This window comes from Malania oleifera, chromosome 10, assembly GCF_029873635.1.
Source record: "Malania oleifera isolate guangnan ecotype guangnan chromosome 10, ASM2987363v1, whole genome shotgun sequence".
NCBI lineage: Eukaryota > Viridiplantae > Streptophyta > Magnoliopsida > Santalales > Ximeniaceae > Malania > Malania oleifera.
In genome coordinates, this window is record NC_080426.1 from 10,541,192 (window position 1) to 10,558,237 (window position 17,046).

The 17,046-nt window shown below is 36.0% G+C and overlaps 1 protein-coding gene across 1 annotated transcript; it reads right to left on the minus strand.

Moving 5' to 3' along the window:
* Nucleotides 1-1,709: 1,709 nt before the first annotated feature.
* Nucleotides 1,710-14,901, minus strand: LOC131165570 (phragmoplastin interacting protein 1). The gene is made up of 4 exons (XM_058123493.1): nt 14,281-14,901; nt 13,916-14,087; nt 2,561-2,607; nt 1,710-2,463 (listed from the first exon to the last, which is right to left on the minus strand). Exons 1-4 carry the CDS (start codon nt 14,808-14,810, stop codon nt 1,953-1,955), a joined length of 1,260 nt encoding a protein of 419 aa, XP_057979476.1. The 5' UTR covers nt 14,811-14,901; the 3' UTR covers nt 1,710-1,952.
* Between the last annotated feature and the right edge of the window lie 2,145 nt (nt 14,902-17,046).

A 17,046-nucleotide genomic window follows, 5' to 3' on the forward strand; every position in this document is an offset into this window, starting at 1 on the left:
GTCCATTCCCACTGCTTAATTACTGGGTATGTCCCATCCTAACTACCAGAAACTCACGGGCTAAAAATGCCAATTTATAAACTAAGAAATCTGCAGCGATGAAAATAATATATAACTATATAAACATATTCCCGTGAAATACAAGGCCACAGGGGTGGGGGCAGGAGGAATAAATTAGAATTGGGAAAATGGGCTGATCCACCCGACAGCCCAATACCAATCACTGACTGACTACCCAACTGATGCTTTGGAAGGCCTAATACACAAGGCCCGCTAAACTCACAAGAACGCCTCAGCCATCCAACCTGGTGGTGGGGACCACTATGGTCCTGTGTCTTGTTATTTTAAACTTCAAATTTTTATTTAATTTATGCAGCCTCACGTGCCGTCGTGACTTGCAAGACACGCTACAATCGCTGTCTGCACATGGTTTTCGCTTGGAAAATGAAAATATTGTTTTTGCTAAACCTCCCACTTCAGTTTTGCTAGGAGTTGTCGAATGAATGAAGTTGATATCCACAGTATGAGGTGACGGACAAGTTACCTTTCATTGTATAGTCAAAACCTAATAGAGAATCAAATAGATAAAAAAAAAAAAAAAGTTAATAATTATTTTTAATGCATTAAATATATTGCAAAAAAATTTTAATTTTACTCATTTCTTAATATATTTCTTTAAAAAAATAAATTAAATTATCAATCTAATCTAATTTTATAAGTCAAATTGATCAAATTGAATCAAACAATTTCCTTTGATAAATTGGCTTAGAATTAACTTCTCATCAAACCTATTAGCCTTAATTATAGAAATAATTTGATCAAAACAAGTTAATTGAATTTTGGACTCAATCAGCATATAAATGCCCATCTTACACTATATGTTTAATACGACAAGTAAAATTCGAGTAAATCATGCTCAAGTGGGTCTCACCCTCGGACCTTATGTGCCTCAAATTATACTGTAAATATTTTCCAACTAATGTTGAACCTACCTAGCCTTATTAGTCTCGATCACATACTTGATCGTCCAACTATTAGTACGTCAATAAAATTAACTCTACATCTTAACTTTATAATATTGCTCAGTTAGAGTTTCAAACCATCTACTCTGATACCATGTATTAATATCAAATGACTCTCTATGAGCATACATGATACACATAAGTAAATACCAATTTAACCCAAATGCTTAAATATATTTATTTTTAGAAACGTACATCTTACATTTTTTCAATATGAAACAAACTCAAAAGTTTAATTGCACCCAATTTTAATAATTTTCATTAAAACTCACGTATCAGTCATTTACATGTATCACGTGAAAATTTCCAAATCCTACAAAATATCAAAATTATATATGTATCTGCAAATGGGTAAACTCTGAATTGTCGGTTCAATTTAATCCAAAAGAAAGAAACGGAGAGCGAGCCAATATCCTGATCCAGAGTACAACTTTCTTGAAAGACGGGAAGACAAATCAAGCTGTCATGAATTGAAATCTCACTCGTTCACTTTGTGTACAGCTTGACGAGTCCTGAAAGCTGCAGTGCCTCTCTTAGGCACTCCAATCTCATTTCATATCAGCATACTGCGAGTGCAGACGCTGATTGGCCTGGAAGTCATGAAATATGCATGAACTTCCTACTCTGCACCATTTCACGATTTGGCTTGAAAGTATTGTTCTGGATGCTGATAGTTCAAGAGCAGAATGAATAACAAACTTATCATATAAAGTGGAAACACAAATATTTTCCCATTTTTTCCTGATATCTGCATCCAACCAGGGTGAATTTCCTCTCTGGTATAAAGAATGAGGAACAGGTATCATGGTGTTCATCCTGAAACACTTGAATCAATAATCTACTTGCTATCTGAAATAAACAAAAAGGGGGTGGGGGAATGAGTTAAAGGAGGGGTACTTCTTGAAGGATAGTTTGCCAGTTCATACACAATCAGCTTGCATTCGGAGCCTGCTTATTAGGACAAGCTGAAAATAAATGACCTTTTACACCACATCCATAGCATGTCCGCCTCTTCTTTTTCCCACTGCCTGTGCTCGTCTCGCCACCACCACCACCTCCACTATCAGCCGCAGCTTTCTTACTAGTTGGTGCAGATCTTGAATGGGTTTCTGCACTTTTATTAGGAACTGCACATCTTATCATCACCGGTCGTCCGCATACTATTTCCTGATCCAATTTGAGCGCCATTGTTAATGAGAGATTATCTGAGAAATCCACATGGGCATAGCCTCTAAATTCTCCTGTTTCCTTGTCCATCCCAAATCGTATAGATGATATACTGCAACTCGAGAAAAGTTTCTTCAAATCATCCTCAGTTATATCCCAAGACAAATTCCCAACATAAATCCTATTATAGCCCTCAACCATTTCAGGAGCAAAATCAGACATTTTCTTTAATCGAGTTGTCTTGTATGGCTGGATTTTCAGGTACAGACCACCCCTAAAACATTTTACAGACTCCATAAACTCATCTTGAAAATTATAAAATAGCAACAGATATTTGCAGATAAATCGCACATCTTTTATATAATACTTACATGTCAGCTCCATCAAGGGCCAATGCTCTTTTGGCAGCGGCTTCTGTCTGCAAAAGAAATGCAACATATCAATCAATCCAACCTGGAAATCTCCAATTGACAATTTGAATATTTTGACTAAATCACAATATTTGTAACATTACTTTCTACTTTCAAGAAAATCTGAAACAACAAGAATTTTAGCTAAATCTGCAATTTGTTTTTGAATGAGGAATAAGCATTGGCAAACTTTGTCCCAGGATCTATATACAGGCACGGTGCATTATTCCAAAATGCTCAGGCCGTATGTAGGTGACTGTTGAAAATTCTACTTGTGAGTTTGTCTCACATTGGAAAAATTGAGTGAAAGATGGGTGTTTATATACAAGGTTGGGCCCAAGACTAAATCAGCTTAAGTTTTTTGGTCAAGTTGGTGCTTCCCCATATATACATCAAGGGCCCAGACAATTCCATCCTAATGGTGGCTTTTTAACTCCACAGTCAAATCCAAGGGCTCAACCTCTGCCAGGCAATAGAAGCTATCAAGCTAGAGTAAAGCAGCGGCTGAAGTAGTTTCTATCATAAGCTCTAAAAGCACTAATACTCCAACAAGGGGGGAGAGTGCTGGTGTCTGGCACACATCAGACGCTCCTCCAACGTGGCCCTAACAGGCATTGGACACTCCTTAGTCTTGCCAAGCTTATTTTTTATTTCTGAACACAAGTCAGGCATGGCAAATCTGCAGTGTCGGCACTTGCATGACACAACAGGTATTATTGTAAGGGGGGCGTGGAGGGGATCTTAGGGGTCATGTTGTAATAATATCAAATTTTCAGATTTCTTAGATTTGAACGAAAAAAAAAAGATCTATTGACTAAATTAAGCAAACTTGTGACTTACATCAATCAAATTACCAAAAACAAATTACATCACTCGATGAAGTCTGAAAATAAAATGAACCAAATTTGTCAACAACAAATGCAAATTTAATGATACTTGAACATGACTGATGTGTCAATGTGACTGACATGTATCATGCCGGACCGTGCCCATGCTTCATAGATCATAAGAGAAACAAATTCAGAAGCAAATTTAGAACCTTGCCTTTGATCATTGGTTGTTGTCCATCATGTCCTTTGTGTTACAAACACCACCAGACCAACGAGGACAATGATACATATATGTTGGAGCAGCCGACCATGCAAGTCACACCTCCAACTGCAGAAGGCAAGTTTTTCAAAGTTAAGGTGTTGTGCCAACAACTTTGTTTGACCGCCCACCATATTTGATTAAATTTACCATCCGATTGCCTATATAAGGACATGATGCTCAGTTGAGAAGATAATACTAGAACCAAAAAATATTTGAGAGATTTGTATACCCAATTTTATAAACTATCTTGTGAAGATTATTTGGGTGTATTTGGGTTCTGGGTTTGAGTGTTTGAGCTACTACCATTTGAACTCTACTATTAATAGTGGATATTTCTGATCCGTCTTCGCCCGTGGAGTAGGCACACTGCCGAACCACGTAAATCTTTTGTGTCTTGTGTGTGCCATTTTATTTTTCCTTTTACCATCAATTTCTCGTGATCATATTCAACTCCAAATTCCAATCCTGCTAGAAATAATATTTACTTCTGAGCCAAATTTTGGAACAACTAGTATAAGAGCCATTTTATGTTTTGATATCTATTTGGAGTTTTTCCAAAATGTCTGCCAAATATGAGATCGAGAAATTTGATGGCAAAATCAGCTTCAGTTTATGGCATTAAAATGCATGCCATTTTGGTCCAACAAGGACTGCAAAAGGCACTTTGGCCACAAGAAAAATTGTCTGAAGAAAAAGGAACCGATAGTAAGGCTCCAACTGCGACCACGATGGCTGCAACAACGGCAGCCTCGACCACAACAACCGTTTCGACGAAAACAGTGTCAGTTGCGAAGCTAGCAGAAATAGACGAGAATGCTCATAGTGCAATTATTCTCAATTTATCAGACAAGGTGTTATGCGAGGTTGTGGAGGGAAACAAAGCGTTGAAGATTTGGCAAAAGCTCGGGAGTTTGTACATGACGAAGTCTCTAACCAATAGGTTGTACCTTAAACAAAATCTTTATACACTACGGATGAAAGAAAGTACGCCTATTAAAGAACACATCGATGAATCTAACCAGATAGTTATGGATCTTAGAAATGTTGAGGTTAAAATAGATGACAAAGATCAAGCCCTTATTTTATTATGTTCATTGCCCCCTTCTTATGAGCATTTTGTTACCACTTTGCTCTATGGTAAAGACTTCATTAGTATGGAAGACGTTAAGGCATCTTTAAATTTGCAAGAAATAAGAAAAAAGGTATCTAGCAATAATACTGAAGAAATTTGGGAGTCTTATTGCAAGGGGGAAGATTCAAAATAAGGGATCAGTAAATAGAGGTTGATCTAAATTTAGATCAAAGAAAAATGTCGAATGCTTCTATTGTCACAAAAAGAAGCACACTAAGTGGAATTGTCCTAAACATAAGAAGAATAAAAAATTAGAACAAAAGGACAATAAAAATGAAAATTCTTCTGTTTTTGTCGGAGTTGTAGAAAATAATTCTTCAGATGCTGAATATGTTCTTACTGTTACCATTGTTGATTCTAGCTCAGAAAATATGTGGATTCTTGATTCAGGTTGTTCCTCTCATATGCGTCCCAATAAAGATTGGTTTACCACATATGAACCAATTAATGGTGGTATTGTCTTAATGGGTAATAATACGGCATGTAAAACTGTAGAAATAGGTACAATTCAAATTAAGATGTTTGACAGTATTGTAAGAACTTTGACAGATGTTCGGCATGTTCTAGAGTTGAAGAAGAATTTGATTTCTTTAAGTACTCTTGATGCTATTGGCCGTAAGTTTTCAGCTGAAGGTGGAGTACTGAGAGTTTCGAAAGGTGCACTAATTGTGATGAAGGAAATAGAAGACATGATCTTTTTTTTTTTTGCAGGGCGATTCTGTTTATGGCTCTACTTTAGTTTCTTCATCAGTTGACTCAGATTCAGACACTACTCGGTTGTAGCATATGCGCTTGGGTCATATGAGCGAGAGGGGCATGACCGAATTGAGTAAACATGGTTTACTTTGTGGACAAAAGACAAGTAAACTTGACTTTTGTGAAAATTGTGTTTTTGGTAAACATAAGAAAAAAAAAATTTGCAACTGCAGTGCATAGGACCAAAGAAACCGTGGATTATTTCATTCTGATCTTTGGGGTCCTTTACAAGCTCCCTCTCTCAGTGGTTCTTGATATTTACCGACTTTTATTGATGATTTTTCCCAAAAGTCTGGATTTATACCTTGAAGAATAAAAATGATGTGTTCGAAAAATTTAATGAGCGGAAGGTTATGATAGAAAATCAGGCCGGTAAGCGTATGAAACGTTGACGGACTGATAATGGTTTAGAATTCTGTTCAAAAGAATTTAATGAGTTTTGTAGGAACAAAGGCATCGCTCGACATCGTACAGTTAAGGGTACTCCACAACAAAATGGAGTTGTAGAAGGCATGAACAAAACTCTTTTGGAGAGAGCACGTTGTACGCTCTTTAATGCACATTTGCCAAAGAAATTTTGGGCTAAAGCAGTCAACGCAGCTTGTTATTTAGTGAACAGGTCTCCAGCGACTGCTATTGAGTGTAAGACACCTGAAGAGGTATGGTCAGCTGAACCTGCTGATTATTCTCGTTTAAGTTTTTTTGATTGTCCAGCCTATGCTCATGTTAATAAAGGGAAATTGGAGCCTAGAGCCAAGAAATGAATCTTTCTTGGATACAGACAAGGGTTGAAAGGATACAGGTTGTGGTGTCCTAATCCTCAATCACCCAAGTTTCTAATCAGCAAGGATGTCACTTTTGATAAATCTTTTATACTTCACCAAAAAAAGGATTCTGATACAAGTTGTAGTGAAAGTGACAAACATCCAGTGGAGTTACTGTTTGATGCTTCAAAGACGATGCTTGAAGCACTAACAGATCAGCCTATTGAGGAGGAGGAGGTGCGACATGAGAAAGCACCACCGCCGCAACAAGACAATATTGCTATTCGAAGATAGCGCAGGCAGATTAAACCACCCCAGAGGTATGCTTATGCAGATTTTGTTGCTTATGCTTTGTCTATGGTAGAATTCATCGAAGAGGATGAGCCTTCCACGTATCGTGTTGCCATTGTAAGCAAAGAATCTGGTAAATGGGTTTTCAAAAAGAAAAGAAGGAATTCCTAAAGTTGAAGATGCTAGGTACAAGGCACGTTTGGTAGCAAAAAGCTACAGTCAAAGGGAAAGTGTAGACTTCAATGAAGTTTTCTCACCTATGGTAAAACATACTTCAATTCGTATTTTACTTGCTATAGTTGCCTTGTATGATTTAAAGCTTGAACAGCTTGATGTAAAAACTGTTTTTCTTCATGATGAGCTTGAAGAACAGATTTACATGCATCAGTCTGAAGGTTTTATTGTCCAGGGAAAAGAAGACCAATTTTTCTTATTGAAAAAATCATTGTATGGTTTGAAACAATCTCCAAGACGGTGGTATAAGCGATTTGACTCGTTTATGATTGATCGTGGTTATTGCAGAAATAACTATAAAAGTTGTGTGTATTTCAGGAAGCTCTCTGATGATTCATTCATATATTTGTTGTTATATGTTGATGATATGTTAATTGCTGCTAATAACATGCCAGAAATTTCAAGGTTGAAATCTCAAGTCTCAACTCAACTATGAGTTTCAAATGAAAGACTTAGGTGCAACTTGGAAAATTTTGAACATGAAAGACTAAAAATATAAGATTTATTCGCAAAATTAGAGTTAACGAAGTTAAGTTTGTACTAAAAAAGATGAAAAATGGGAAAGCTATGGGACCAGATAACATCCCAATTGAAGTTTGGAAATGCTTGGGTGATAACGGAATTATATGGTTAACTAATTTATTTAATACAATTGTAAAAACTAAGAAAATGCCAGATGAATGGAGAAAAAGCACTTTAATACCTATATACAAAAATAAAGGAGATATTCAAAATTGTAATAACTATCGTGGAATTAAACTTATGAGTCATACGATGAAACTATGGGAAAGAGTAGTTGAACAAAGATTAAGGTTAGAAACAAAGATCTCAGAAAATCAAATTGGTTTTATGCCTGGGAGATCTACCACAGAAGCTATTTATCTTTTAAGAAGATTAATGGAAAAGTTTAGGGAAAAGAAGAGGGACTTGCATATGATATTTATTGACCTTGAGAAAGCATATGATAGGATACCTAGGGAAGTTCTATGGTGGGTTTTAGAAAAAAAGGGTGTATGTTGTAGGTATACCGATGTCATTAAGGATATGTACGATGGAGTAATGACTAGTGTAAAGACTATAGATGGAGAAACTAGAGAATTTCCAATTACCATTGGTGTACATCAAGGATCTGCTTTGAGTCCTTATCTTTTTGCTTTAGTGATGGACCAATTGACTAAGAGTATTCAAAAGGAGGTTTTATGGTGTATGTTGTTTGCAGATGATATTGTATTAATTGACGAAACTAAGGATGGAGTAGAGGCTGAGTTAGAATTATGGAGAGAAACTTTGGAATCTAGAGGCTTTAAAATAAGTAGAAATAAAACAGAATATATGAAATGTAATTTTAGTAATGATAGGAGGAATATTGGAGACAAAGTTAAACTTGATGATGAAGAAATAAATAACACTTGTAGATTTCGATACCTTGGATCTATTATGCAAGCTGAAGGAGAAATTGAAGATGATGTAATGCATAGAGTTAAAGCAGGTTGGGTAAAATGGAGAAGTACTTCAAGTGTTCTATGTGATCGTAGAATACCCTTAAAATTGAAAGGAAAATTTTATAGAACAGCTATAAGACCAGCCATGCTATATGGATCAGAATGTTGGGCGACGAAGAAACATAATATCCAAAAAATAAAAGTTGCCGAGATGAGGATGCTTAGATGGATGAGTGGTATAACATTGAAAGATAAATTAAGGAATGAACATATTCGTGGTAAGTTAGGTGTAGCTCCTATAGAAGATAAGATAAGGGAGGGACGACTCAAATGGTATGGACACTTGCAACGTAGGCCTTATAGTGCACCTGTGAGGAAGAGTGACTTAGTTACTGGGGGGGGCAGTAGAAGGGGTAGGGGTTGACCTAAAATAACTTGGGAGGAGATAGTGAGTAAGGATTTAATATCTTTGAATCTATCAAAAGAAATGGTCCATGATCGCATAAATTGGCGGAAAAGGATTCATATAGCCGACCCCACTTAGTGGGACTAAGGCTTGGTTTTGTTGTTGTTGTAAAATTTACCGCGGCCGTCAAGCTGGAAAACTTTGTTTATCTCAGAAAAATTATATTGAGAAAGTGCTTGAGCGATTTGTAATGGAAACTTCCAAGTCAGTTTGTACACCACTTACTACGCATTTCGCTTATCAGCGGATTTGTCACCACAGACCAATGAGGAGAATGAGCATAGTCACATGTTCCTTATGCTAGTGTTGTTGAGCATCTTATGTATGTCATGGTATGTACCCGTCTTGACATTTCACATGCAGTTAGTGTTGTTATCAAGTACGGGGAGAATCCAAGAAAAGAACATTGGCAGGCTGTGAAATGGATATTGTGGTATTTACGGGGTACTTCAGATGTTGGTCTGGTATTTGAACGTAACAACGTTGATACTTCTAAAAGTGTCATTGGATTTGTGGACTCTGATTATGCAGGCGATTTGGACAAAAGGGGATCCCTAACTAATTATATTTTCACTCTATCAGGATGTGTTGTTAGTTGGAAAACAACTTTTCAACCAACTGTTGCTCTTTCCACTACTAAGGCAGAGTATATAGCATTGACTAAAGCAATGAAAGAAGCCATTTGGCTTAGAGGCTTGATTTCTGATTTGGGCTTACAACAAAATTTAACTATTGTTTACTGTGACAGTCAGAGTGCAATACATTTGACCAAAAATCAAATGTATCACGAGCGGACCAAACATATTAATGTCAGGTATCACTTTATTCAAGATATTATATCTAATGGTTTTATTAGTGTTGAAAAAATTGCTACAGCTAATAATCTAGCAAATATGATGACAAAACCTGTTCCGGGGATCAAGTTCAATCACTGCTCAAACTTGGTCGGTGTCCGAAAGACGTAATTCCTTATTGGAATTTTGGAGAAGATTTGATCAGTAGTTTTAGTTTTCCCTTACGAGGGAGTTGTGGTTTACAGTTTTCTCCCCAAATTTGCTGAAAAGGGAGAATTGTTGGAACAGCCGACCAGGCAAGTCACACCTCCAGCTGCTTGAAGGCAAATTTTTCAAAGTTAAGTTGTTGTGCCAACAACTTTTTTTGGCCGCCCACCATGTTTGATTAAATTTACCATCTAATTGCCTATATAAGGACATGATGCCCAGTTGAGAAGATAATCCCAGAACCAGAAAATATTTGAGAGATTTGTATACCCAATTTTATATACTATCTTGTGAAGATTATTTGGGTGTATTTGGGTTATGCGTTTGAGTGTTTGAGCTACAACCATTTGTACTCTACTATTAATAGTGGATATTTCTAATCCGTCTTCACCCATGGAGTAGGCACACTACCGAACCACGTAAATCTCTTGTCTCTTGTGTGTGCCATTTTATTTTTCCTTTTACCATTAATTTCTCGTGATCATATTCAACTCCAAATTCCGATCTTGCCAGAAATAATATTTATTTCTGAGCTAAATTCCGTGACAATATAGCCATGTAATAAACCCATACCATCTTTTTTGGGTTCTAGTCTTAGGAAGTAACCTTAAATTTAGAAAATTACATGTGACTAAACTTCTATCCATGCATATTAATCACAGACTTGGCCCAGTGGTCATCGCCTCAAGCCTCATTGCTTAGGTGTCTCACGATCCAATCCATACGATAACAACTCTATTGTGGTTAAGGAGCGGTTTTGCATTGTTGAAATAATTGAAGATGCCAAATCTATGCATCTTTGTTCCAATCTCGTGTATAAGCAGGTCCTTTTAGAAAAACAACAAAAAATCACCACCAACACCAAGCCTCAAGTCCTATTAAGTGGGGTCAACTATATTGTCGTTTTTCAACATTGTGCATGATCTAGGGCAATATCCTCAGAACATTGGACTGCTGCAAAATCTTCTTTTACTTGGTCCAAGTTATTCTAGGTCAATCTTGCCCCCTTCTACAACCTCCAACATCAACTTAGCCATTCTTTCTCAATGAATCATTATTTGGTCTATGTTACAAGTGCTTAAGTGCCCAAATCCATGAACATGAACTTTATGATTGACAATAGACCTAGAAATTAGACCCTGGAGTTACAGTCAACAGTCCTTTGAGCAACAAAACCAATTGATTAAGTCATGCTAGCCGCATCATAAATAATAAGTAGATTCTGAACCTAACAACACAAACAGGAAGCACTTATATCTGGCTATTGTAACCACCATGCACACATCTAAAAATGATTACACCTTTTGGGCACAGGGATTTTGTTTTAACAAGGAGGACACATGTCTTGGGCTGGAAAAAAGGTATTTTTATATTACCACCATAGAAGTAGATGAGCACGAAAGGACATTCAAGTAATTGAAGCTGCAAGTGGGTAAAGGAAATAAGCCAAAAAATTGGCAGGATACATTTAAGTGGCCAGAAATAAAGGATAGGTAGAGGGAAAGATATCTTGGCCTTAAGTAAAGGGACTATTTTACCATTTATCATCATAACAGCAGGACAGTATAACAGAATATTTTAAGTAACGGAAGCTACAACTGGGTATTAAATTGAGCCACAACAATAAAGTTCAATCATAGAAATGCACTCTCAAGATTCAGCAGTGTTACTCTACAAAAGTTGGTTTAAGGCTAGTGAATTGAAACAGTTAAAAATTTAAACCAGTGTTTTAAAAGGCTCGATCGGGGCTTGCCTTGAGGCTCGCCACAAGGCAAGGCATGCTTAAAACAACTTGAGGCTCAATCTAAAATACCAAATTCCAAAAAGGCTAATGCATTACATGCAGAGGCTTACGCATTTTTACAAAAAGCACGCCTTTTGCGCCTTTTTAGTTGAGGCTTACATATTTTGAGTGTGTGATTCTCAAGTTAAATTTGGTTAGAAAATTTTAATTACATGTTTGTACAAAAGGAATTTCAAAATATGAGTTTATTTCTAAAACTCTTGAACCTCAACCTTTCCAAAATAACTGGAGTTGTATCTTACATCATGAAAATAGTTTGAACTTTGTAATGGTATAGCTATCTGTTGTCATGATTTATGTCATGTATTCAAGTTAGCAATTTTTGAATGGCCAACAAGTATTTTGCGAAGTACATCTATTTTTTTCTTTTTTACATTATATTTGTGATTTTCTTAATTTTTACTTTATTTTAAATATATATAATTTATTTAAAAAAATTTTATCTTAAAAAACAAATTCTCAAAAGGCTTACGCCCCAACACCTTAAGGCTTACGCCTCGCCTTTTGAGGGTTAATATGCCTTGCCTACGACTTTGCCTTTTAAAACATTGATTTAAACAAATCAAAACAAGAAAATGCAATGTCTTAAAAGTCATGGCTCACCTCAAGACAAGGCATGCCCAAGATGCAATGAGGCTCAATCCAAAATATCAAATTCCAAGACGCATGCCCAAAACGAGGCATGCCCAGGATGCATTATGCATTGAGAATTATGCAGTCGTATAAAAGGCGCGTCTTTTGCACTTTTTTAATTGAGGCTTGTGCGTTTTGAGTGTAAGAATCTCAAGTTAGATTCAGCTATAAAATTTTAACCATGTGTCTACGTGTAGGGTAATGTCCTAGACTCCTACTATGAGTTGATCTCTAAAACTCTTGAACCTGAAGCTTCCCAAATGGTTAAGAATTGCATCTTAGATCATGAAAATAGTTTGAACGTTGTAATGTTATAACTATCTCTTGGCATGAATGAATGAATGAATTTAAGTAAGCATTTTTTTTTTAACAACCAACAAGTAATTGACAAATTATATTTCATTTTTTTTAAAAAAAATTACTTGAACTTTTCTTAATTTTTAAAATATATTAAATTTATTTGCATATTTTATCTAAAAAATAAAATTTCTCAAAAGGCTTACACCTCAAAACCTTAAGGTTTACGCCTTGCCGTTTGCCTTTGCCTTTTAAAATATTGAAAAATAGAATAGAAATTTCAGACAGTTTGAGACTCCTTGTTACCACATAAATTCTTTGCATACAAGTCTTTTTCACCCAGTGTTGGTGAGGTCGCCCACCATTTCAGAAAAAGAAATTGTACTTTGCAGGTAAGGCATCCAAACCTCCACTGCCAAAGAATATTAGAAAAATATAACTGAAAAAGGACAAAATTATTCTGCTTAAACAAGACCAATCCAACAAGGAGTAGAAAATTTTGACAAATTACAGATAATCAAACCATACCCCCCTCATCACAGTGAAAAATTCTCACATTCCTCCCCAAAGTCCAGGGAATATTTTCATGATTTTGTGGCATCATCATGATTCCATGAGCACACAGCATACCGGTAAGAAACTTCAGTTGCTTTCAATTTTTTTGAAGGAGATATTTATTCAGTATTTTATCGTGAAGACCAACAAGATGAGCAAGCACAATGTTTTCAAGCATAGACATGTACCGAAAAGATTATAAGCCTAGCAGGCCTATATACCTTCTCCTACAAAAAAAGATTAATTCAAAGAGAATGAAAACCAATGGAAGTTTACATGTGTGCATAAAAATTATTATCACATTTAAAATAAATTAAAAAAGAAGAAGAAGAAGAAGAAGAAGAAAAATTTCTATATCAATTAACACTATCGCTATATACACATTAGACATTGGATCATATTTCACAGTACATTCCCATTGGTTATTTTGATTATGACAAATAACCCAAAACAGCTAGACCTACACTGTAGACTGTTCTTGAATCCTTTTAAATATCCATTAAGAAACACCATCAATGAACAAGAAACTCAATTTTTTTTCTCCTTCTCTTGTGAAACAAGGGCACTTCAGCTTGTTTATGACGCACAATAGCTAGGATTAAACGCAAGGCACTAGGCTTCTTAGATATTCCAGTTCCCCAATGAGCGTGCGGTTAATTTCATAATAGGATTGACAGTAAGTGAAGCTAATTGATTTCATTAGCTTAAAAGCCACTAGACTTCTACGCAATCAATCTACAGCGCACTAAAAGTACTAACCAATCTGCGTCTCATGTACTGTTTTGATTAAAGAGGCGCACACACTAATTTTTTTAATGCTATAAGAAATTAGTATGTCAGAACACCAACCTTGAAACTGATAATGGCAATTCCTCTGAACTTTCCTGTCTCAGGAAACTGCATACAATCAACTTCAGTTATCGTGCCGCAACCTTCGAAATAACTACGTATATCATCCTCGGTTGAGTAATATGGAATGCCCCCAACATACACTTTTGTCGCAGCATCCCCATTTTCTTGACTGCAACAATACATCAAAACAGACGAGAATAAATAAGCAATTGAAAACCCTAAAAAATCTCATTCTTCCAATAACAAAAAGAAACAATCGCTAACCCAAAACTGCACAACAATTCGTTTCCTCAAACCAAATAAAACCAGCTCAAATCAAGATAAACTGCAGCAAAATAACATTGGTAAAATCTTTTAACTACCTATCACTGATTTTAATTGCCTCTTTCACGCCTTGTTCTTCACTCCCTCCTTTTGTAGCTCCAGAACCCTTATTCTGTTCCTCATCTTTATTCTTCTTTTTATTCTTTTTCTTTTTCTTCTTCTTCTTCTTCTTCTTCGTCGCAGCGACATTCTCTGCGGACCCATTTACTGCATTCTCTGTCTCTTTAACTCCGTCTGCATCTCTCTTCCTTTTCTTCTTCCTTTTCTTTTCAATCACACCCTCTGAATCGGCTTCCTTCTTCTCTTCCCCTGCATCCCTACCGCTGCTACTTCTAGTCTCCGAACTTTGGGAAGCAAGAGTTTGAGCTGCCCTCCTCTTCTCTCTCTTAGACAATCTAGGTTTCTGGGTTGCAGAGCCCAAAAGTCCTTTCAGGGATTGGATCTGTGAATTAGGTTCTGGGTCTGACGAATCCACATTCAACGAGTTGTTTCCGCCCACAGAAGCTGCCAGAGATTCGGCTACGGCGGCTCTCAGCTTTTGCTTGAGCTTCTTGTTCGATAATACCATCTCTTTTTGCAGCCAACAGCGGCGAGAGAGAGAGAGAGAGAGAGTGAGGAAGAAACTTTTACAAGGCGCTGCTAACTGCGAATGGACTCGATGGAGTGAAGAGAATCGACGGAACGAGCATAGCAACACGACACCGTTTTGTTTTCATTTTTTTTATTAAAAAAAATTCAATATCGCACGTGTATACTTGGAAAGGTATTGAAAATAAAATTTTTTATTGTATTTAATTTATTTAAAAGAACAGTAATCTCATTTATAAAATTAAATTATAAGCAAATTCTCAAGAGGGAAAAAAATACTCACTTTTTCTTACTTTATTTCTTTTTTAAAAAAATATTAATGACAATTGTTGGCCTAATTGGATTTTTCAATCTTATTTTGATGATAACAAATGAATGATGTTTTAACATGTGTTATTGAGTGGCTTTATTTTAGGTTTAAGTAAGAGAACACTCATGGTTAATCATAAAAGTAAGTTGGAAATCAAAGTCAATCAAGTGAAAGTTTTTCAATATATTGAAGTAATGAACGACAAATGAAGAGCTTAAAGGCTTGGCGTAACTTGAAGTAAAGACTGAATCTCAAGAGACTGCAAGACTTAGTGATTAAGAAAATCATACTTAGGAAAATATTTGTAAGTACTTCAAATTCATTACTATTTTGATATGTGAAACTTTTAAGGATAAAAAGTATAATGACCTGAAGAATAATTGTATTTAAATAATAAAAAGGGAGGGAAATGGAAATAGAAACAGAATGAGGCAGTGGACTTCGTCGACAAAGTTGCACTTTGGGCTTGTCAATGAGGGTGTCCTTTGTCGACGAGTAGATATCGAGAATATATCTGGGCGACTCTGAATTTTGTCGACAAGTTGGCTTCTTGACTTCTTCGACGAGGTGACGTGGCTCATCGACGATGGCCAATGTATAAATAGTGTTAAACGAGGATTTTTACGCAAAAATTCAGCGGGACTCTCTCTCTCTTCTCTCTCTACGGTTCCTCCTCTGTCTCTCCTCGATTTCAGCCCCGTTGACCGCCAGATCGACGATTTGAGGCCACCACGACGCTCTTGGGAAAGTTCTCTCCAAGTCTGTTGGAGCGAATCGTCGGTGGGGCTGAGTTGAATTTCATCCCAGATTCAGGGTAAGACCTTTTATTCAAAATTAGGTTTTACAGTAGTTGTAAGAAATGTAGTAGACGTAGAAATAGTAATATTTTGTTCTGGTAAATATTGTTTTCAGGGTATTGAGTGGGGAATCCTGCGGGTGTACGACTCGTCACAGTAGGGGATTTTCGCAGGAATCAACATGCCATGCTAGGCAATTCTAGTATGATTTTCAATATAAAATATGTATTTTTACCAAATTATTATTCACAGCAGGAATTTTATACAGTTATCAGTTATATTTAAAATGTTTTAATTACTGTGTGGTATGAGAATATGGATACAACATAGAAATATGTCTTACAGTATTTTCAAGATTGTGTTTTACATAATATACAGACAGGGAATGTGTTTTACAATATTTTTCAGAATACCATGATTATTTAGTTTTATAGTATCATGACATACAAATTTACAATTAATTTCAGAAACACAGTTAATATAGATACAATTTATTACAACGTCATGATTAATACAGTTATTACATAATCATGGTAAAACAGATAGTTGTGTATAGAAACGTATTATATAGTATTAGACCCTGATGGACCATTACAGATACAGTTTACAGAACACGGTACCGTACTTATATACAGTTCAGAGTGCAACCACATATTTAGATAATACGTGGTAGATAAGTCAATTGTGCCTATGTTGTGGACAGACTCCCCATTAGATATGGGTTGAGGAGGGTCGATATGACTGAGAAGCATAGTGGCTTATCCTGGTGGACCATCTAGTGATAAATCTGGCCTACGAATCACACAACCCTGTTATGAGGGGTTAAATCATGACATACAGTTATCCATCCAAAGAAGTTTTCAGTTATTATTATGTATGTACAGTTTACAAAAACAAGGAGTACACCTATGTACAATAAAAGTAATATATATAAAAACTTAGTAATATGGGTATGTAAGCAACATGGGTAAAGGGGGTGGTTCATATTATCTTGTACCGTATTTACAGATTTCAGTTATACATGATTATATAAAATCAGATTTTCATAGTTTTGTAACTCATTTGCCACACACTAGCAATAGCATATTTCGTTTTACTGAGCGTCGTCT